This window comes from Malaya genurostris, chromosome 2 (genome assembly GCF_030247185.1).
Source record: "Malaya genurostris strain Urasoe2022 chromosome 2, Malgen_1.1, whole genome shotgun sequence".
NCBI classification, from domain to species: domain Eukaryota; kingdom Metazoa; phylum Arthropoda; class Insecta; order Diptera; family Culicidae; genus Malaya; species Malaya genurostris.
The window spans coordinates 329,145,613-329,170,451 of NC_080571.1; the positions used below are offsets into that span (position 1 = coordinate 329,145,613).

General features: G+C 36.2%; 1 protein-coding gene across 4 annotated transcripts in view; it reads right to left on the bottom strand.

The window, feature by feature from the left end:
- LOC131431485 (TGF-beta receptor type-1) overlaps nucleotides 1-24,839 on the bottom strand; it is a 140,542-nt gene that overhangs the window by 39,732 nt on the left and 75,971 nt on the right. Inside the window, exon 4 of one of the 4 annotated variants that reach the window (XM_058597226.1) lies at nucleotides 23,528-23,670. The exons of the other annotated variants lie outside the window; for them this stretch is intronic. Coding sequence (XP_058453209.1) covers nucleotides 23,528-23,670 — 143 coding nt within the window. The remainder of the gene's footprint in view (nucleotides 1-23,527; nucleotides 23,671-24,839) is intronic. 4 annotated transcript variants of the gene reach the window in all.

The following is a 24,839-nucleotide window of genomic DNA, read 5'->3' on the forward strand; positions in this document are numbered from 1 at the left end:
TTTCAAAAAAATTACTGTAACATATCTCCTTGAACCAAAAAAAAATTAAATTCGAAAATAAATAAAATTTTTTTTATATATATTCTGTTCAGAAACCAATGCTTCCACAAAACATTCGTACCTCACATATTGGAAAATACCTTTTGTCTTCGATTTTGTTTTCAAGGATAAAATATGATATTACCTCAGTATCATAGTTCAATTCCCTGAACGTGATTTCTTAACGTAATGATGCCTTTCAAGTGTTGTCTGGTTCGAAGATACCATCTCAACGATAATAATTAATTATATCACACCGAAACGGCGAAAATTAGAGCTCGATGTAAAATTAATTGAAACGTTTCTATTTTGCGTTATGTTATTCTTATTGTTATATTATCCGGCAATTAGCAGTTTTCTCGGTAAGCCATCCAATTAATTATAAATTATCTTACATTTCTAAAGCAGTACAACACTTGAAAAAAAGGTAAATATCGAGACGAGCCAATAAAGCGAAAGCCGACAAAAACCTGTACTGGTTAGCGCTTCCTTTGGTTTAGCAAAAAATCCTTCCCTCTCCCACTGAACCGGGCGTCCGTCCAGTGGGACCTGAGAAAATCGTTCGCTATTAAACCGGTGTGGTGTTGATCCATACTTTTGTTTTTCGCGCCACCAAAGTGGGAGAGAGCAGTTCAAACGTTGTGTACAAAGAAAAACCTCAATCCCTGTTTCGTTAAGGTTCCCAACTCCCTTCCTTTCGGGGTTATCCCATTCCGAACAAAGTAGATCTGCTGCGTGCATCATTTTTGTTTTTTGGTTCCCATCTCGACTCCACTTAACGTGCCACCCATCGTTCTTTGAGTGTGCTCTGGATTGCCAGAGCAGTCAGAATGTTTAATGAGATAATGCCGAGGTGTATCAAATTTAACGTTTTTGCTTTCGGTGGCTTTGACTTGGGTAGCTGACAAGTGCAGAAGATCCAAAACCTGCCCTGCTTACCAAGGCTGTGTTCGAGCAGTGCAGCCAGAGCGCTGGTAATTTGCAATCGTTTGCAAGTCGGTCGGTTAGTTTTCAAATATTATTAATCAGAACTATCAATTTATCCAAAAGAAAACATTTAATTAATCATAACAAATAAACATCAATCTGTGGTCTAGAGATTTTTCAAGATAGACTTTTGTGCAACTCTAAATAACCAGAATCTTAAAATAAAGTACTATGTTAAGATTCCGTTAGCTGTTCTAGATTTATTGGGATATCTGTTTTTCAAAATATTCCATGTCGCTAAGTATTTAACATAGATTACTAATACATCAAATTTATGAAATAAAGACAGACAGCAAAATGACTGACTAGAGCTACTCTTCACCATACTGTTATATTTTTTTTTCGTTAGACACTAAATCGATTTCATGGCCTACCTAACAAGCTGTATCCTATAATTTGGGTCCCTCTTTAGGTTGAAGCACAATTCATTAAACAATCTATAATGTTTGCGTTGCAACATTAAAAAATTACCTTCATCACAGTCAATGAGAAACAGTAAGATGAACAAAAAAGCAAAAATATCTTAAATAGTGACAAAAATGTATCGCTAAGAGGAAGGACTCGAACCTACCATCTTTTCCTTAACGTGGAGATGCTCTGCCAACTAAGCTACTCTGGTCTTACTCATCATCGATTGTGCCCTGATTCCGTGTTTTGGAAACTGTTATCATCGATATGCAGTAGCATTCGAATTCGAGTAAAATGAACTCAAAGTAAGCAAAGTCCTGGCATTACATTCCTTTTGTGGAATTTGGCCTTTCTGTTTCAACAGACTTTGCAGCCGATTCTTAGTGTACAGAATCATTGCAGGGCTAGTACTATGGATCCTACTGACACTAAGAATCCTTCCAGGGGCTCGAACATACGGTAACTGGCTTGTAAGACCAGCATCCTATGCATTGAACCGCCAACCCATTGTCATTGTCTTGAAAGATGAGAAATAACATGAAACATAGAAAAAATAGTATTGCCAAAAACATATTTTTTTAGATGGCTTGAAGAATATATAATCAGGGGAATAATCATACTCGACAAAACTATCGAACGAAGAGACACTTTAGTGAATAGATTTAAAGAACACTTGATGTATCTGCTAACTGAAAATCGGAAAAGAGAAACTCCAAAAATTGGTGCCACTTTTGATGTGGAAACAGGACGCTTGATGCCGCACGACCTTTATGCCGATCCTATCCAGAAAAGGTAGTAAGTACTATCAATCCTTCAGTTGACCATTATTTCGCTGACTACTAAATTTTACAAGATAAACCCGAGGGGTATAAAATTGATCAAAATGAAATATGCAATCACCTATAAGTTGATAAAACTGTGCAATTTAAATAATATACCAGTTCTTAGAATTACATATCTAAAAATCTTGAGAATGGCTACTAGTAGTAGGCAAGTTACAACGAGTAAAATTATAATTTTTGATCTGTAGAATCATATTTTAGAATTTAAATGACTATCGTCATCTAGAACATGACATTTTGCAAACGTCTCTTAATTGTTTTAGTTGTACCATGTTCATTCTCAAAAAAGCCGGGTGGGTTATGTCGGAATGGTAACTGGATGACGAGACTACGAATGTAACTGATCTGTTGCCTTTATACTTCTGAACAGTGTTCGTGATTGCCGAAAATTTGACAGAAGCTGCTCGATATTTATCAATATTGTATACAACATTTTCAATCCGGTAGAAGATACTACAAGAACTCACTGTCTCTCAATGCATGAACCGTGAGAGAATTTTCCTACATTTTTTCGCTCCACTTCATACTCTGAGTATTTCACGGCCCTTCAAAAAAATTTACAGTCTGATAATAATCGTTGCTGTGTGGAATTTCCCAAGTGAGAATCGCAAGTTGACAATCATCGCGGAAAATCGAATCGATGATTCGACTTGATGATTCTCTTACTAGGTTGCAATATTTCAAAACCCTTGTGTGGAGCATTAACATACATTTTCATAGACACAACTTATACAAAGGTTATATGCACATAGTTAGAATAAGTGGCAATAGTAGAATGATTGAGCCCATACAAAATCGGATCGCGAAACGAGAATAAGCGACCGTTTGTTGCTTCAGAGAGAATCGCCACAAATGCGAGCTAACCTTTTAATCTCAGACAGGTCATTGAGAGAAATTCGCTCTCGCACTGGTGTCTATTCTATGTTAAAGGAACCATGCCGGTTTTTTGTTGCTGCGATGATATCCGTTTCTCTTTGATGGTACTGATTGAATCGTGTAAAGAGTTGCTAGTGAGCGTTCTTTGATACGATAAAAGCCATCCTTGTCTCACACTGCTGAAAAAATAATTGATCATATTTCCAAAAGCATGCAACAAAAAGTATGTTGACACGTTGATACAATATTCACGATCAAAAACTTATCACTCTCTCAGAGGGTAAATTTTGAAAAGACACCTCATAGTAAAGTACGACGTATTCACGTCTTACGATACTAATACACTGGAACCTCAATTTACGCGCAGAGCCGGGGGTGCGTAAATTAAATAAAACTTCGCGTTATTTCAAATTTTTCGCGTAAAAAAGGTTTTTCAAATTTCATTTGATTTTAGTTTAGATTACATGATGTTTTTGCGCCTGAGGACCCTAAGAGCATGTTCTGAGACTATGGTAATGTTTGAGAGATGTTCCAATATCCAAGAACTACTTGGAGTATTGTCCTTAGGGACTACACTGTGTCACAGCAAGAACTACAACGGCTAATGCCTGTTTTGTTTGTGGTTCATACTTTTAGAGCTACAAAATGCTTATTTGTCTGTTTATAGCTGTTCTAAGTTGGTTCCCAGTCGTTCAATAACTTCGGTGAAAACAGGTCTTAAGATCTACTTGAGCATTCAGCAGTCTATGTATAGTTTTCAATGCTGCTCATAGTCATACTACATACTGCTTACTAGTGTATTTTGACCTTTTCCCGGATCATTCCCGGTCGTCCAAGAACTTCAGTGCAAACAGGTCTTAAGAACTACACGAAAATTTAGAAGTTTATTATTATTATTATTATTATGTATTATTTTTCAATGCTGTTCATAGTCGTACAGCTACAACTCCAGGTAGATTTTGGATGACCTAGAGAAATCACAATTGTCCTATTGATCGCATGTGGCATCACGAATATGGACCCAGAACGATAAGGTCGTTAATACACTTTGTTACACTGGTAGATCTTAAGGCCTGCACTTCAGGTAGTTTTCGGATGGAGCATCGGTTACGTTGGTAGACTTTAAGGCCTTTTCCGAGGAGGTTTTGGATGTGCTTATCACAGTATGTGAATTTTCCGTGAATAGTACTACAAGTATATACCGCACTCAATAGTTATATTAAAGTGATTGTATACAATATTTGCTTTCCAGATAATTCTTGGATGTCTACGATCTTATTTTGAATCTTTGAAACAAAGCAAAGTCTTGGTATTACATTCCTTTTGTGGAATTTGACCTTTCTGTTTCAACAGACTTCGCAGCCGATTCTTAGTGTACAGAATCATTGCATGGCTAGTACTATGGATCCTACTGACACTAAGAATCCTTCCAGGTCGGGGCTCGAACATACGACAACTGGCTTGTAAGACCTGCGTCCTATGCATTGAACCGCCAACCCGGGATGATTCTTTGAAACAAAACAAACAAATGTCGATTGTCTTAGAAATTCAGGAAAGTTCACAATCAGGTGTAATCTCGGGAAAATGTTAAACATCGAAAATCTCAGTATCGACTTAAAAATTTGACTCAGTATCGACTTAAAAAATTTCGTTTTTATCTTTGGTTGTAGTTGAAGACAGTTACAATCCTTGTAATTGTAAATTTGTATGGGTTATCACTTTGAATTCGAAGATACTGCAGAATTTCCAATATAAGAATTATAATATCACAGTCGAACAATCATGGTGCCAAAAAGGAACCGTGCTAAAAACAAATCAAGCCAAAATACTATGTTTGTGTCTAATTAAAATTCCAAGCGTCATTTCATCGTGCTTCGTTCAAACCCCCCAACTATTGGCATATGGCGGAAAAATCGATATATCCGTGAATATCCGTTGACGGATTCTCACAATCCACACCTCGTTTGATGGGTATAAAGATAAGGTAACTAAATTTGGAACAGTGTTTTAGTTTTTAAGGTAAATTGTGACAGAAGAAAACGAATCCCATTTTCATGATTTTTCATTTATTGAAAAAACATTCCACTTTTACCTCAGTGTATATATTTCCGAGAGCGCTCAATACAATTTATTACAATTAGTTTTTCAGCTACAACGATTTTTGAGTAAATCGAAGCGGGGAGGAAGGTAAATCGAGATCATTTTGGTATAATGATTATTTTCACTATTTAAATGAGATATTTATAACGCATAAAAATTTTTCAAAATCAATCGCCCTTATTCTGAATAACGTCGTATCGTTTTTTCGCTCGTATTTCATTCGTATTCTTAATAACGCTAGCAAAATCAAGGTAGCTATGATTCGATCGAACCACATTCGATCGAAAAATCAATACGTCGTTATTCAGAATTTACCGATTAATTTCGATTCATTTAGTAATTTAACGATTACAACGTATATAAAGTAAATATTTTTTTTGTGCATCGAAATTTTATCAGTATGATTCAACAGAGTTTGCACCCATTCAGACAAAGAAATGTTATACATTTCACTGAACACTGTTCACTGACCCGTTTTGGCCTAATCCGCTTTGCCCCGAGAAAATATTTTTCTTTACGGCTCGTAGCAAAGACAAGAATGCCCGGAAACGATAAAAGTAACAAGTTATTGAAGCACAAAAGACTACGAGACTTTTTTTCAAAATTTCGAACGTTCATAACGAAGCACCGAAACAAATTATTAGTGTCATAAATCTAATAATTCTACAAGAAAATTGACGAAAACGCATGGATAAATTCGAGGGTGTTTCAAAACGAGATTCGAAATATTTTTGGTGGCTGGCACCATAAACCAGAAGATATAAAAAAACACGCTTTGTCCCTCTTTTCCGTATGATGATTCAAATAGATAATGCAAATAAAACTTCGAGAGATCTTAATAAATTAATTAAGCACTTTCACTTTTAATGCCAGATAATACCTTTTGAAATATTTGTCTTGAATTATATCAGATTGAATTTGAAATAAATTTGCCCATTAAATTCACTTGAATGGAGAAAAGGCTGACAGAAAAAAAAATTCTATCTCAGCCTTCATGTGATGAAAAATATGAAGAAAATGGAGTCAAAAATTCAGTTATAGCATGTCATCTTGCGAATTGATATCCATACAGAGACCTCTTATAATACACTCTTAAAAAATACACTCGACGAAAAACTTGACGTCAAAGTTACACATGACGTAAATCAAAGCAAGCCGTATTTTTGGAAGTGCACTGAAAATAATTTGCATGCTAGCATTATGTGCAAAGCATTTGATCTATCACTGCTTGTAGAACACATGAAATTCATAAAAATAAACACTTAACTCATAAAACGAGTGTAAATACTGTTGATATTTAGTGGAAATCACGCTTTGTTAATATGAAATGCACTTAAAAACGATCAGATATATCGTTACCTCTAGATTCTATATGCATTTCATGTGAATGTCACATTGTTTTCCACATAGAATTCAATTGAAACAGAGTTGACCGATTCAAGTGTTTTGCACATAAATTTGTGCTGTACTCATATCCACTAGAAACTGAAGTGTTTAGCACATGTAGTTCGATTCAATATCAAAACACATCACATCCAAAGGAAAAACACATCAAAGCTAAGTGAAAAATAATCTAATCACGCATCTTAGTCAATTTGCACAAATCTTGAAACAAATCCCGTTGGTTATGTATTGATATGAAAAAGCATATTAAATTGAAATGGTGTTTACTTATGAATCAATCGTGCAAATTTTTATCAGTGTGGAGACTTAATATCACATAAATTAATGGCCTTTTAGTTTCAAGCGGTGGCACTGAATGATGGTCTAAATGATGAAAAAATCATCATTTTTTAGATTTTTTTTTCAGAATTATCGTGCAACAAAATAAATTCAAATATTTTGCATGATAAAAAGTATCATTCGAATAGCATTTTGCATTTTTTTCGTGGAAACATATTAGGAAATAAGTCGTTGAAGAGGTATTTATTGAGAACGTTTTTCTAAAAATCATGATTTGCGGTGTCAACGACGACTAATCAGAAGTGAGCAAATCAAAGCAGCATAGATAGAGTAGAAGTTTTGCTAGACTCCAACGTTTCGAATTTTTTTTCTATTTTTTTTAATATTTGGTGGTTGTTCAAAGTGGAAACTACGATTTTTCGTGAAAAAAATTGCCATTTTGTTGCTGTAAAACCTCCCCAAAGTAACAAACAACGTTGGGGTGTGGGTTTTTAATGTGGAACACATTTTTGTTTTCTATATAGGGGTGCAAATTAGAAACTCAAGAAAAATACACGTAGAAATGTGGTCAGGTTTTGAACAATTACAGCTCAGTCAATTTTGTATCAATTATTAATATTATGTCACCATTTGATTGAAAATATTTCTACGAATTGATTTGAGTGTTCATAGCCATGTATTTTTAATTGTATATCATTGAAATGTTGATTAATAGCTAGTAGTGTCCTATTTTGTCTGCATAAAATCTCCGGCATACCGGATTTCCCTGCCATAGTCGACGGTTTTGAAGGAGTAAGCGATATATCAAAGGGAAAGCATTGCTCTGATTGGTCAATCGATGCTAAAGCGAAGCTGTTGGAAGCACGCGAATCTATAAATATAAACAAAATTATAGCTAACGTTTCAGTCCTACGCGTAGCATGCTAGATGTAGGTTGTTGCTAGAGAGCAAGACAAAAAGTGCCATAAAACGATTTGAAGCTTTAATTGGTATGCTCTGATCTTGTGTCATGCAAGCTCGGATGAAATTCCATGCTATGTCGTTTCGCCAGAGAAATTGACAACTACCCCAGGGTAAATTTTGAGTGCATTAGATTAATTTACAATTTATATAAGATGAATTCGATTGATAATGAAAAAAAGTTTATCGCTTCAACCGAAATCGCAGAATGGTAGTAATGGTAGAGAAACGCTATAAAAATAACTGCTTGCATACAAAACTTGAACACAAGCTTGGCGAAGAGAAGCTTAAATATCAATATCCGTATCGCAAGCGTGTACAAACATATAATTGCATACATTTGGGCTATTGATGTAATTTCGTCTGCTACAAAACAAATACAAATCACGACAAATAGAGTCTACATTCTGGGTTCGCGTTTTTGGTGTTGGTTCCTAATAAAGTTCAATCTAAGCAGATTCTCGTGCATTTGCGGATTCAAAAGTGTGACGATTAATTGAAAATGTCGATCATTAGAAATTTTGGTTGCCTTGTTCCACGTCGATGGCTCGAACAACCCCATGGGGCTGATCCTTGTAGTTTTATATGTAGAAACTGTGTGTAAAATTTAAAAAAAATGGTTCAGTAGGTTTTCAATGACTATGGAAATGGACTTTCAAAACCTGCTTTCCAAAAAACACGTTCAATGTTTTTTGTCTATAAAATCAATGGAAACAATTTATTACTCAAGGGTCAAACATTTTCAAAAAATCATATTTTTATAATGAAACATTTCAAGAATGTTTTGTCAAATTTTTAAGTCCATCGAAGCAGAAATCTTGGGCCTGTGCGTCGAGCTCTTACTTCTTCGCAGTATGAGATAGGCAAAGATAAAGGTCCATAACTTGCTGAGTTTTGTTCCGATAGGCTTGAAAATTTCACATAATATTTTTGAAATGGTTTACTATAAGAAAATACAAAGAAAAAAAAAGATTTTTCAAAAGTGTTAGACCCTACCCGCCCCTTAAACTGCCAACACTGGTCACGCATTTGAGTTGTTGTTCTCTTTGTAGTGTTCGCCATCCGGAGCAGAACAAAGAACTCCTCAAACAAGTGCGAACGTGCCAGCAAGTTTCAGGTGTGAAGAGAGTCAACAACTTCCTAAATTTTAACCCACCCCACCAATTCGAATATGTCCTTTTGGAGCGGAGCATTCGCGAACGAACTCCATCGAACAAAAGAAGCGAGCACTTAATTGAATCAACGATTCCTTCGGTTTCGATCGGGGATTCAGAGCACATCCTGCTATCGTCATAAAGTTTGGCAAACATGCGGCACAACTACCGAAGGAAAAGCGTAAAACCAACTTCTGGACTTCCAGATGAAGAGCAGAACCATCTCCGTCGGCAAGAGTGCCAACAAAAAAACACCAGGGTACAATTATAGGAATTTAAAATTAGAGGGGGAAAATTGAGGATTTTATTTCAACTACTCCAACGGGGGGGGCTGGCCGAATCCTTGAGGTATCGCTCGCATCAGACAGTCAATTTCCGTAATCGTTGTCATTGTCGTCGGCTTCGTTGTTTGGTCAGGACCGGGTGGAATGGGTCCTTCACTTGATGGTGTTAACCTTTGTTGTTTGTCTTTTTTTTTTGTTGTATTCACCACGAGAATTTCTACGGTAGCAGCGTTAAAGTGTCGTAACAAAGAGCGGGAATTGGATTGGCAGCAATTTTGTCAAAACAGTACCAGCTCGACAAAAGCCATCGGACAAAGTTTTCTTTTGTTTTGGTTGTCACCGGCGTGGCTTAGTCAGTAAGCTAACTGCTATGCCAACAAATCTCTTTAGCCGGAAAAAAAGTTTGCCAAGTATTAACAATGAAAATTGTTTTAGGTGTTAAACGTTTTGCAAATTATGAGAATGGCACTTGCTGGTAAATCGAAAAATTCAACGAGAGATTTGATTTTATTCTATTTTCTTCGAATCTTGCTTTCTATTTTCTATTACAGTTGACGTCTTCGGTTGGAACTGCATAATTCAAGCAATTTCCGATTCACATGTATATCGCAACTTCGCCAGAAAAGTCATTTTATTCCGAAGCTCTAACCATAATCAAAAATTGAATCAACGTAACCTCATACTTTCCCTGACAGTGAGGTTGAACTTATTAAGGAAGAAGATATCGAATTTGAGAGCTCTGATAAATTGGCCTTTGCCTGGAAATTGGGACAGCACGGAAGCACGGAAACCACAGGATTCCATTAAACCAAGAGTATATCGAGAGTGCGCTTCACATACATATTTATTGGCTTGTGGCATATCACCTTGTCAAGAAGCCCATTATCATTGAACAGGTAAGCGAGTTTTTCGTCGAAATGGATACCTTATCCAAACAGAGAGGCAGATTGTTGCCATGTGCTGGAAGATGGTTGTTAAGATCTAACGATATGGCAATAAGGCAACTGTTAGGATGAGACCGAAGGAGTTTTCCTTTATGGTCGAAAATAACGTGGTATTGTCTGCTGCTGGCAGCGATACACAACGATGCATTGCAGAGTGAGATGGTGGCGATGCCATCACAAAACGGTTAAGTCGAGGTAATTTGATTCTCCTTTGTTGATATTATTAGCGAATATTGTATCCTCGGCTCTTATCAGAATCATTTAGCCCTAGCTAGGGTTGCCGAAGTGCGTAGTAATAAATGGCCGATGTTGATGTAATTCATTTAACTGATTATTAAGAAAGATTGTTTCTGTTAGGTCCTAGCAACAGGATATGAATGTGTCATTTCATTTTAATTACGACTAATTGTACCGGAAATTACATGAATTACAATCATGTCTGCATTAATCTTAACCGACTTTTCTTTTCAGCAAAGTCTCAATAGCTATCGGTATCGGTCACAACTTGTAAACGTAGGTTTTAACGATTTTGAGTTTGAAAGACAAAGAAAGCACATGTCCACAAAAAATAAATTGCAAGGATTGTTGAACAAATGCAATATCCAAACTAAAAAAAGGCGATAAGATTAAACGATATGCGGCGAGTTATTCCTGATTTACACGTCATGGGAATGATTCAAAAGGTGAAAAAATGGGTTTCTCATAAACTGAATGATAGACCGCAGGAAAAGAGAAAAACCATACGTAAAATTTTGCTTTCGTGGAACGGAACAAATGGTTGTCGCACTGGTTTATGATAGGAAATGAGGAATGGATTAATTTTGAGAATCTCTAGCGTAGAAACTACAACTACAAATCCAAATCACTTCGAAAAAGAAACTATACTGTGATTTTTATGAGATCAAATCAAACCGATGTCTTACACACTTGCTGTGCTGCGCTTCACTGGTTATGGAAATGTGTAAAATTGGTTTCACGACAGGATCTCTTCAAAAGATGAGTTTTATAAATGTGGGATTTGGGAGTTGATGACAAAGTAGAAAAAAATGTATAGCTTTCGAAGGCAACTACTTTGAGTAGAGTATCTTGAGCCTATTACAATTAACACATATTTCTTTTCTAAGAATCCAACATTTTCAACTAGCAGGTGCGCTAGTATTCAATACAAATAATTCAGCAATCATACAAAAAAAAAACATTGTTAATTCCACTAACATTTGATTTTTAATAACCAGCAGCTGAGAACTATTACGCTGTCAACAGTTTTAGAATGAATACAACAATAAGAAAATTAAAAACTCGTTGAATAACCCAAAAATGTTCAGTTACAAATAAACGTTACTTTTTTCAAAATTCAAATTCATTAAAATTAATAACGATTTGTATGATTTACGATCTCTCACTGAGAGGCTTGTAGATTCCGTACAGGACTAGACATAATCGTAAACCAAAATTGGGGGTCGGTAAGGTTTTAAATTGATGTTTTGTATGACTGTGGAGGTCTGAAATATAAATTAATTTTAGAAAAAATTTCTGTTATCCTTTTGATAATTTCGTATTAAAACTTTATACTGAGCTTTTCGGGAAGCTAAAAGATGTCTTAAGATGCCTTAAAAAGTACGGGTGTGTAATGTCAAAGACAAAACTGGATGTCGTGAATACGAATAAAACTGACACGATTTCTTTACACTTTCAAATTCGAATTGATAGTTGATCGATTGTATGAATTGCGAAAATTTTCCCCTGCGCACTACTAAAATTTTAAATGATTTTTGTCGTCGATTATCTCATTTCGGATTTTCATATTTCATTGAAAGAAACTATCAAGATGCTGTACAGGATTCATTTCTGTCTTTTAGAAGGACCAAATTGTGGAATTCTCTACGATATTTAGCACAGTTCGGAACATTTTTCTCGAGAAATTTTCGCACAGCGAAAAGTGCACGAAGCAAATCAAAGTATTTTGGATTTTCATTAAACTGATGATTTTTACCTTCGATTTGCAAAGAAGTAATCTTAATAGTTCTTTACATAATATTTATAGCCATTAGAACGGCTGATTTTATATAATGTTGTCCACTTTTCGTTTCTCGTTTTCTTTCTCTCCAATGCAAACGACCAGCAGCTGATGCAATCGTTCTTGCTTGAATTGAAACTAGCTTTGTGAACAAACCGACACATCCTTTCGCAGTGCCAAATGAAGCGAAACTGACTTAATGCGTCTTCTCGCCTTGACGACCGGAAGGCAAATGAGAACTACGACCTGAGCATTTGAGGTTTTTAACCACGCAGAAGGTGCGCTCTCCGATGCCGCTGTTTGAATGCGTCTTCTCGCCCCGACGTCTGCTTCCATCCAACGCACAAGAAGAAATGATAGATTTTCGAATACGGTTCCCCTTTTATAACGTTCAGTTGAAGATATGTGCCTGACTACCTCAAAATCGTCGTCCTTGCGCGAAAAACCCAAGCGAAAGTAAAGAGTTTTCCACGTTATTTTCAAATTTTCAGAAAACAAATTTTTGAGTTGTTTGTGGTTTTCTCACATTGTTCAAAATATTATCCTAAATTCCTGATTATATTTTTGATGAAATAGTGAAAGAATTATGTTGCTGCCATCAATACAAGTCGAGATATTCACGATTAAGTTCTGTCCATTCTTCCATATGGCTAATTTTGAAAAGGCGCCGTATAGTAAAGTAAGTCGTATTCACGACAAAACAAACTCTCAAAAAAAAGAATCAAACCATTCTCAAAAAAGGCAAGGTGTCATTTCGCTGAATACCGTTTAACTCAAAACCAAAAGCCATCATGCATTAAGGCTTGTTCGCGACAAAATCAGGACGCCTCTAAATATCTCTGGAAATACTTTATCAACGCGTGAAATATTTCGCAGACTGATGAACGTATGTCTGTCCATTGTGTAAAATCAATTTTTGGTGATACTACAATTTTTTAGATCGAAGATGGCGTCGAAAGAAAAGCAATTGCCCAGTGAAATTTGTAGACCCGCATAAGTCCGATCATCGGTCCGATTATCGGACCGATTGAGCACGATATAGGGCCGATCGTAGCGCTTCAATCGGCCCGTCATCGGACAATTCTGCACCATTTACATCAACCGCGTCGACATAAAAAAAGCTTTATGTTTACATTATGCATCGCTAGAGAAACAGAGCGAAGGAATATCAAACAAGGCATTTTCGAGCCGACATCTTCCCGATAGGGTGAGAAAGATTGTTAAACATTTGTATCGATCATAGAGGCTTTAACCTTTCGGTCATTCGCCTCTTAGGGCCAGAAAAACTCTGACCCTATGTTCGAGGTTGGAAATCCAACCCCGATATATCTCATCACCTGAGTAATCAGACATCCGCTCTCTGCTTTGGTATATCTTCACTCTGTTGTTCTACCGATACACTATGCAAGCTCGAAACGCAATCAACAGCTTTCTTGCACGATGCGTCCGATGTTCGGATTTACTGGGTGTGTGCGGTTGCAATTAAAATCCGGATCTGTCAATAAGAAAAGTTGCAAAAAATGCTTGGTTTTCCTGTACTGTTATGATAAACAAAATCTGGCGACTAGAACCCAGGCTCGTAAGTTTTATCGCGAACATTTGACGAAGTTTTCCTGTGTGGTAATGGATGATGAAACTTATGTGCTGTAAGACTTTAAGCAGCTTCTTCACGGAATGTTTTTTATAACAGATCAGCTGAAAAGTTCGTATCGTTTCTATGAGAGAGCGCCACTAGAATTAAATCCATACCATTTTCAGTTAGTACCAACCTTCAAAAGATGCGTGTATAAATTTGACAGCTATCTCATTATTAGTTTGTGAGATATTGCATTTTGAGTGAAGCTATTTTTGTTATTGTGAAAAAAATGGAAAAAAAGGAATTTCTTGTGTTGATGAAACATTACTTTTTGATGAAAAAAAGTGCCGCCGATACCAAAAAATGGCTTGATGAGTGTTATCCAGACTCTGCACCGGGCGAAGCAACAATTCGTAAGTGGTTTGCAAAATTTCGTACTGGTCATATGAGCACCGAAGACGATGAACGCAGTGGACGTCCAAAAGAGGCTGTTACCGATGAAAACGTGAAAAAAATCCACAAAATGATTTTCAATGACCGTAAAGTGAAGTTGATCGAGATAGCTGACACCCTAAAGATATCAAAGGAACGTGTTGGACATATTATTCACGAATATTTGGATATGAGAAAGCTTTGTGCAAAATGGGTGCCGCGTGAGCTCACAATCGATCTAAAACAACAACGAATTGATGATTCTGAGCAGTGTTTGGAGCTGTTATATCGAAATAAAACCGATTTTTTCGTCGATATATAACAATGGACGAAACATGGCTCCATCACTTCACTCCGGAGTCCAATCGACAGTCAGCTGAGTGGACTGCACGCGATGAACCGAACCCAAAGCGTGGAAAGACTCAACAATCGGCCGGTAAGGTTATGGCGTCTGTATTTTGGGATTCGCATGGTATAATTTTCATCGACTACCTTGAAAAGGGAAAACCATCAACAGTGACTATTATATAGCGTTATTAGAGCGTTTGAAGGACGAAATTTAAAAAAAAACGGCCTCATTTGAAGAAGAAAAAAGTTTTGTTTCATCAAGACAAGGCACCGTGTCACAAGTCGATGAAAACCATGCTGAAATTGAACGAATTGGGCTTCGAATTGGTCCCTCAGCCACCGTATTCTCCAGATTTAGCTCCCAGTGACCTTTTCCTGTTCTCGGACCTCAAGAGAATGCTCGCTGGTAAAAAATTTAGAAGCAATGAGGAGGTAATCACTGAAACTGAGGCCTATTTTGAGGCGAAGGACAAATCGTACTACGAAAATTGTATCGAAAAGTTGGAAGATCGCTATAATCGCTGTATCGCCTCTGATGGCAATTATGTTGAATGATAAAAACGAATTTTGGCAAAAAAAATGTGTGTTTCTATTAAACGATACGAACTTTTCAGCCGAACTGTTACTGCCATACAACGAAATGGTATTGAGAAGCATTTCAGGATGAAAAAAGACCAAGTTTCCCAGAAAATAGTTAGTTTGGCAGGCAATATGCAGCTGTGGTCGAGCAATCCAAAGCATCACCACTACCGGAACGGTAAACAACGGTACATTATACCGTGCATAATGTCCATTATTCTTCATTTGTATCGGTTACTTATACCCTGCTTTAACCTAGTTTCGGTCGTTCGCTAGGTCATGTAAAAGGAAGCGATTGTTACCATTCCTACGCAGGCATGATGTTCCTTCGCTATTTTGTTTAGATTTGGCATTTTGTCACTACACCATAGATGTTTTGGAATGGTATAAAGCGAATAGAGTCCATGTTACACCACCAGGAGACGAATCCACCTAGCTAAGTAGATGGCTGTAGTGGGCGTTATTTCGTAGTGTATCGATCATACAATTTAAGGTTCATGCTCTTTGTCAAGGAGACATTTCGCACTGAAGAAATTATTTTGCAATTTTTTGTTTGATATAGCGTTAAAAATGGTAGCCAGCATAAGAAAAAATCGAATCAATTTACAGTTTTTCTTTGACATCCTTTTTCCTTTCTTTTTGTGCTCATGGTTACAACACTGTTACAGATAATTACACTTCGGTTTCGTCGAAACTCCGGGAGCGCAATTAAGAAATAGGTGTATCCACTACACAATCCGAGAGTGACTGAAAATTATAGAACAAAATGGTGCATATTTGACTCAGATGAGACAATCTTAAACATATAAAATAAAGTCATGAGTTTCACATAAAAATGATGGATTTTTTCCCCAACCTTATAATAAAATTTCACTAAAACTGATTTCATGTTATGAGTAGTAAAATCGAAAGTTTATAAACGCGTTTTATTGATTCTAAATTTGACATTTATTTAGGATTCTGATTTAAGTTGATTAGGATATCTTTAATTTTGCTCCTAAAAAAAACATTTCAAAAAAATTAGATGCCCCTATGAAATATAGAACGGATAACGAATAACAGAAATCAATTATCGAAGGTTTATGAGGATTCCCGAGACCCAAAAAAAACTTTCATTTCAATGGTAGCTTCGTCGGGTGTAAATCTCATTACTCGTTACAAATACAGCCAGTGAAAACACGATGTTTCCTGGAAGAATAACAGCAGCCAAAAGCCAGTTACAGGTTCAATCAAATATCGTCTGCCTTTTTGCCAATTCATACTCTTTATTGTACAAAAAATATTCCACCACATGCCATTCGATCCCCAGCCGGCTTAGCAAAACGAATCGCTGGAGGAAAAGTTTCGAATGCGTGTGTGTTCTTGTTTATGTACAAAATATTGCGGCTGTCAGATTTCCATTCACTAGGATTCACTTCTTGGAAGATGATGGCAAACAAGAAGTCAAATGGCATTCCTTTTGTTACAGCACTGTCTACCGCCAAGCAAGCCGGTATCTCAATGTTTGTCATAGCAACCATTATCATTCGCACCAGCCGGGTAGTGGTGGGACAGTTGTTTGCATGCTACTATACATCATTTCACGAAATATATTGCTTGTAAGCCAGAAGGCAACTGGTGTCTGTTCTGTGGCGCCAATACTTCCAGCCCGTAGGTTGAGATTATCCGCACCAATTGGTGCATGAAGTCCTCCTCAGTCCAACGCCAAATTTCCTAATACTTATGCGTCACAACGCCCAAACAAAGAAACGCCACCAACGCAGAAACTTTTGCTAGTAAAATCTCATCGGTACGCTAACAACGACCTTTTGTAAATTCTAATAATTAATGAAATAATTAACGACCGCTGACCATTTGTCTGAGAACATTACCGGTTGATATCACCCACCGTCGTCTCGTTTTGTGGACCCTTCCGAAAAGATATTCCAGCAGCGTAAAAACTACATCTACGTAATGAGCTTTCCATGTTTATAACCTGAGGGAAGCGAAAAACTTGCCACTGCACTAAACTCGAAAGCGGAAATTTTACCAGATACCAGTTCTCCGCTGCTAAAATGAGTTCACTAACTGATAGAGGGTAAGGTTGAACCTTGGAAAATACTTTGGAAAAGCTACCCTCACTGGAATCACAGTTAGGGTAGCAATAACTAACCGATTTTTCCGATCCTTTTCAAAATTACCTCTATTAGTTCATTCGATTTGGCTCCAAATTCTATAACCGTATCAAAAACTACTGTAGTAAGATTGTTGAGATTAGGTATCTCAACCTAATTTCATGCTGAATTCACTCCGTGACAAAGGACTCTACTGTGTAGCGTTTCATTTTGGCGTAAACATTTTAGTGGCATTTTAATATTTTATTATTTTAAGTTTTTCGCTGTAGCTGCGTCATTTCCAGTGAAACACCGAAGGGCAACGTAACTGTTGCTTTCAAACAAGGCGAGGAAATTGCACAGGAAATGAAAGGAAATACGCAGAGTAAAAGTCATCGTTTGGTGGAAAATAGCGGTACCGCACTTTCACATCCCATACAGAAACATAATGCAGTAGTCTGAGGAAACAAGTCACCAATATCGCGAAATCAGTGTAGGATTTTGTGATATTTATTATCATTTGTGTCTACGTTCCAATGCTGCATTGTTAGAGCATTTCATCCCACATACAGAACGCATGAACTTTGCCCTAATAGATCGGCATCAGTTCTGACGTAAGATTTGTTTTACTTCTCGTTTCGTCTCATCAGGATCTAAGGGTTCTGGTCGTTGCCCCTTTCTTTGAGGACGAGCATTTTCATTATTATTCAGCGACGATTAGGAAGAAATTGGCTCTCAGATCACATCATCGTCCATTTTGACGTAGGGCTACGTCTTCCTTTGATGCGATTACCTCCCGGGTAGATGTGAATAACGAACAAAGATCAAAATAATAACAAATTTTACCATTATATCTTGTCATATCGTATTTCTGTGCTGTCATAGCGACCCGATCAACAGAGCATAACAGGATTCTATCAAAATCTTATTACTTATATCTCATTATGTTATAAATATGATTCCAAATCAGAAGCAAACATTCAGATTTTATTAAGATTATAGCAAGTCCAGATATTATATTAAGGACCGTTACATTTCAGGTAAAACTATACTAGAGAATTGAAAAAAAAGAGTTCAAACACTCAGGTTTTTGACTTTCAACCCGAAAAATGCTATACTTCAATAAAGAGCAGCAACAAACATTTTTCCCAATTTCACATACCTGAAGATGCGTTTGAAAACAATAATTTGATATTTGATTTTAAAATGACAGCCTAAATTTTATATTTGAGAACGTTCCTAAGTTTTGATTCAAATATTAATTTTAAATTGAAAATAAATATTTTTCAAGATGATTTTGCGCTTTTTCTCTTATGAACAAAGAAAGGTAGGGCAAAAGCTTAAAACTCGACTAATAAATATTGGAAATAGTGATATAGCATTCGACTCAGTTCATTGAATCCGCAATGTTTCCTAAGATATGATTTTCACAAGCTTGGAGTAAAATGAATGCTTAAATTCTTCAATTTTATCGGTGGCCGATTTTTGTTTCCGAAAACACAGAGTGATAAGTGTTAAAAATTTCAAAACGTCTTCAAAAGTGACGCTGCAATAAATGGAAAAAAAAAATCTAAACTGGGTTCAAAAACAAATCTAAACTCAGCTCAATACTTTCTCGATTTATAGGTCTTTTAGTTGCAGATTGAAAATAGCGACTTTAGTTTAACGGACCCCAGATGTACTGAAAATAGAAAAAAAAATCTTAAAAAATTCGTATCGATTTATGTTTAGTTCTTGCTGTACTTTATATTATGTTGATCTGATGATTTTTTACGTAGTTCTAAATAAAAGACTTTGTTGATATTACATTGAAAAATGTTTACTAGTGGCGCTGATGACTTCATCATGGCCTAACGCAAACTAAAGTAATATCGAATCACTTTCACAATTTTTGTATCAAAAATCAGTAAAATCGAAATGAGTTGGTTAGATCGTCAATTAATAAGATCTACGAATTGCAAATATCGAATTTTGCCCGTTGTCATCTATATCATTGCATGAACATTTTTAAATTCATGGATCAGACAAAAACGATTTATTGCACCATAATACCTTCGATTTGAAAAGTTCAATCTATCTATATCTGATAAATTTATGATAGTCGCATTTCGTAGTATTTTGATTACTTCCAATCCGGAACCATCAGCTGGCAATGTAGAGTTTAAAGCGACGGACCCGCATTATGAGACTTTCCATTTGAATCATTTTTCTGTGAGTCAATCTAGGTAGATATCAAACAATCAAACCGGAATGAAAGTTCAATTTTGATGGATTTTGAACAATACTTGCGGGGTTTCTGGCTGCGAATATCGCAAACTAATGTGACTAATAGGCAAATGGTTCATCATCAATCATAAAAACTTGCTATTTGAATCGATATTATATACACTTCTTCTGATTTTTCACTGTCTTTCAAACGAATTTTTATTCTGATCTAAATTTACGAAAATCGATTCAGCCATCTCCGAGAAAATTAAGTGCACATTTCAATCAAATATACCCGCCAATCGACATACATACACGTACAGACAATTCACTACTTAAATTGAACGAGCGAACTGATTCGAATTGAACGTCGGCCTTTTGGTACAAAGAAGAAAAAACTGAAAAACTATCATTCATTAGTTAATTTCCTCCGATTCTATAAGGTAGTTTTGTTTCACTGAATTTAATCATTTCCGTTCATTTACAACTATTTTTCTGTACCAAAAAAAAGCTTGCTCATAGTTCTAAAATAGCCCTTTTGTCATTCCTATGCCGGTTGGAAGGAAACGACGAAAGAGGTGGAGAGCGATAGATTATTTTTGTAGCAATATGGACTTACACTAGTTATTATATGATGCCAATATATCCTCCCAACCTCAGTTGGTTCTCATGCCCCGATGCAATCGTAGCGTATGTTGGCAACTCAAAACTTCCCGGTTCGAAACCAGTCGCTTAACAACTGTTCATGTTTCATTTTATCGCAAATCAAATTGCCTAAAGGTATGCAATTTCATCTTATTTCGCGAATCTATTTTTAGATTTGCACGATATAGCTTTTCCCTAAAAAAAATGGGTAATAACAGCTGAAAAGTCGTACTAAATTTGTAACAAATTTAAATATAATATTGATATTTACATATGAAGGTTTGTAACAATTTTGTTATCACCTAGGTTAAATTGAGTTATAATTTTTGTTATTTTAACTATTAACGAGGCCAAGATTATGACTAATTTAGATAGAAAAAACGAAACAACCCCAGATACAATTTTGTTATCCCTTGTTGATCGGGGATACTTGACATTTTCTTGATATTTCATTGAATTGATTCCTATAATCCAATATCTGTTTAGCATCAAAATTAGTTATTCTGTCTTATTTCGTTATTGATACGTTATTCCAATTTCTTTATGTTCAATTGATCCAGCAGTTCTATCTTCAAATAAAATACTATCGAATAAACCAAATCAGTATCAGATAAGATACATGGTTCTGATATGTTTCTATTCTTAATGCTAGAATATCAAATAACTGAGTCTTCTATAAACATTTAGGTTTTTTCTTTGATATTACAGTAACAGAATTTCATATTTCGTTGCTATTTTCTCAAGCAGTCTTTGTTATGATTTTTGATTTTTTAACTCTTATTACTAACTAAATAATTTTTATTTCTGCCAATGAGATGTTGGGTTTTAGTAGCAAAATTTGTTATTGGTTTGCGAACCACTTCTTCCCGGGCTACACACATCGATAGTCATGATCAGTAGGCAACTAAACAAACCGATTCCGGCTATCCTGGTTCCCAGTATCCGGTTCCGGAAGTACCGGAAATAGTGGTCACATGTACCAAAATGGATCTCACTAACTTTTCTCAGTGATGGTTTGACCGATTTCTATAAACTCAGATTCAAATGAAAGGTCCTCCGACTTCCGGTTCCTGAGTTATAGGGTAAAGTGTGTTCAATATTGTACACCGCTACTTAAACCGGCGAAACAAAAAACGTAAAAAAAAATTCTAAACTGGTCTCGAAACTACACAAATCGATAGTCATGTTCAGTAGGCAACTAAACAAACCGATTCCGGCTATCCTGGTTCCCAGTATCCGGTTCCGGAAGTACCGGAAATAGTGGTCATATATACCAAAATGGATCTCACTAACTTTTCTCAGTGATAGTTAGACCGATTTCCATAAACTTAGATTCAAATGAAAGGTCTTCCGGTCCCATACGGAATTCCTGAATTTCATCCGGATCCGACTTTCGGTTCCGGAGTTATAGGGTAAAGTGTGTTCAATATTGTACACCGTCACTTAAACCAGCGGAACAAAAACCGTAAAAAATGTTATAAACTGGACTCTAAACCGTTATTCCCAATCTTAGGGCCAATTGCAAGGTCTTATGGTCCTACCAAAAATTACTGCATATTTTCGGATGCAACAAACATTTAAATCGTAATTTAGAGTGCGTACTAGTAGAGTTTGTGTGTCATGTTAGTTGGTGGCCGTACAAACCGACTTTGATTATACCGGTTCTCGGGTTCCGGTGCCGGAAGTGCGTATAATAGTGAACCCACTTCGTTTTTTTAAGGATGACCTACGCAATCAAAGCACTGTTTTGTTCTGTAAAGAACAAAAAAAAGAGAAAAATTTTGAATAGAATACCACAATATTATATGTACATGAGAAAGGTATCATTACACCACTAGGTGGATTAAAACAGGTTTTCATATCACAATGAGAAAACTTGGCAACCTTGCGATACGAAATGAGATGAAAACAAGAAGCAAACAAGTGAGTTAAGTGCAAAATTTCATCTCATATTTTGGAAGTTTCTTATTGTTTAGCGAGTAAATTTAAAAATCTATCAATCGTGGATTAAACAATTGAAAAGTGAAGACTACTAATTGTGAAGTCATCCAACATTGAATAGTGGTGTAATTATGTGAAATAGTGATCATGTTTCGAGTTGAATCCATAAGTAAGTATTCGAAAACATGACGAGTCTCTGAAACTGGAAACCAAAATGTTTCCTAAATTGGAAAGTCAATTTATTTTTTATTGAAAAAAAAAATGATCGCTGAAGGATTAAGAATCATTTTTGAATAGGAAAGTGTGACAAAAACTTAAATTTTGCACAAACAAACAAAACCCCTAAATGTTGAAATATACATTTTAAAAAAATTCACAGTTTGATTCAGGTACGTTGTAAGATATGATTCGTGTTCAAAGTTAGGAAATTAAGGGACGTGTTGGAAATAGAAGAGCAGATGAAATAGGGAGCAGTTACACTATATCGCCGCTAAAATGTCAAACAAATACCCGTAGATAAAACACGTAAATAAAAAAGTTGGTTGGTCGTCTAATAAAACAAACAATATTTGAGTTTCAACGTAGCTTTGTCCACATATTACTATTAGAGCGTTATCAGTATCGGAGATTTGTTACTTCGTAATCGATCTGAAATACTGTCATGCTGATGTACCAATGATGCACTTTCGGATAGATGTGATATTACACTGACTAGCTAGAATCGGTATGTCATCAAACTGAAATCGCAGTAATTATTATTTACAGGCTGGTTCCTCAACCATGATAAATAAAGAATGTGAGCATATCTTAACTATATCAAACTAAAGCCGGATATAGGATGATTAATTACAATAAATGTAGTGAGTGTTGAACCGATACGTGTACTTATGTGTATGCGCAAAAACATCCGCCTAAAGTAGAGTAATTAATTACACCATCATTCCAGTGAAATTGACTTCGAATGCTACAAAATAATAATAATAATAATAATAATAACAATAGAAAAGATGCTAACAACAGCCAATGAGAAAAATGTAGGGAAGCATTAACCAATAGATCTACCAGAATACAATAATACAGAAGGAAAATTGCTACTATTGTACAGCTTGCAATAATTAGTGACGGCAATCCTTGACATCAAATTAGCCAATAATTAAACCAATTTAGCGTTCCGACAGCTGAATAAGATGCAAAGTTGTTGATAATATATATATAAATAAAAAGAAACACAGAAGACCATACAGGATGCTGCATACAATTCCTAATATGAACAAGTTGCAACCGAGAAAGAGTGATTTTAACAGTAACTGAAGTGAATGAGGATTTGCTTCGTTACCGAACTCGTGACACTATTGCCAAGAAAGCAAGAAAAAGAAGAGAGAGAGAGAGAAATAGCTGTATAAAAGTGGTATACCTGGCTTGGGCAGCTGCAACAGTTTGTTATGATTGCAGAAATCAGTGGAGCAGCACTCGATCGTGAACGAATTTCGCTTCTCCTTGGAGGTGAGACAACTGAGTGGGAGCCGATCGGCCAACTCGTATTTTTTCGGCTGGCAGCTGCCGAGAGAACGAAATAAAACGGACGCAAAAGGCCCGAGGACCGAGGGCAAGCCGAATTCGTACGCGGGATGATTGTTTGTGTACATGTGTGTGCGCGCGTGGTTTATTGTTTGTTTTGTTTTGAATGACAGTTTTCGACGCGTGTGAATTGTGAATGTGCGTGTGCGAGCATGAAGGGAGAAAAGAGAAAATGGAAGAGAGATACATGAGAAATTTTGTTTGATCAATGGGACGATAGTAAATTTTATTTAATCCTTATTATGTAATGTGTTCCGAATTTGCGCTAAAAGGAAGATGATTGAATATACTTTCAAAAACTTTCGATGACTTTCCGTTGAAAAGCAAACGTAGTATTACCAGTAACCAATTTCGCAGCTAAATTATCTTACTGTGGAGGAGAGAAGGAACACTACATTTGAAATTTGTTTCGCTCAAATTACACAAAAACTTTGTTGATGGAAGAAGTCGAATTGCGTTAGAAGAAAAAGCGATAAGAAAAACAAATCAAAACATTCAGTTAATATTATTTAAATACCAAACGATACGAACAATCTTAGTTAGCACTTGATTCTGGTGGTGGTGGAATCGGCGGAAGTGCGGGAACGAAATTCTTTAATTGGAAAAGAAAACAACAAATCATAAAATGTTAATATTCTTCCAATGCAATCATTAAACATAAACAAAATAAATGAAAAGGGGTAGAGAAAACGCAACAAAATGTTTGGAAAATGCGTACCGCACCTTGATCTAATGGCAACTGAGGCAGGAGGAATCGGTTACAAAGATCGGGCCCATAGCAGCAGTAGTGGTCACTACGAATGTCGGTGCTCTTGTTCCGACACCAATTCCAGGTGAATGGACCCAGATAATCCTTCCGATGGAGGCACCTTTACACGGGTACGGAATATAAACGAAGTGAGCAAATTTGGCTTTTAACCTATCGAAATAATGAATTGCTAAGACCGTTGAGAGTTTCGGTTTCCGAAAAATGCACTCACTTACATCATTCATATTTCACCTAGATTGGAATATGCATATATTCCTAGTGTAGAATCAATAAAACAATAGAAGGAAGCGACCGGTTATCAAGCACCGAACATTTTGGAAAGACAAAACAAAACCTTACTGTTTGGAACAAGAACCAAATCCGGTGAGTGGGTAATAGC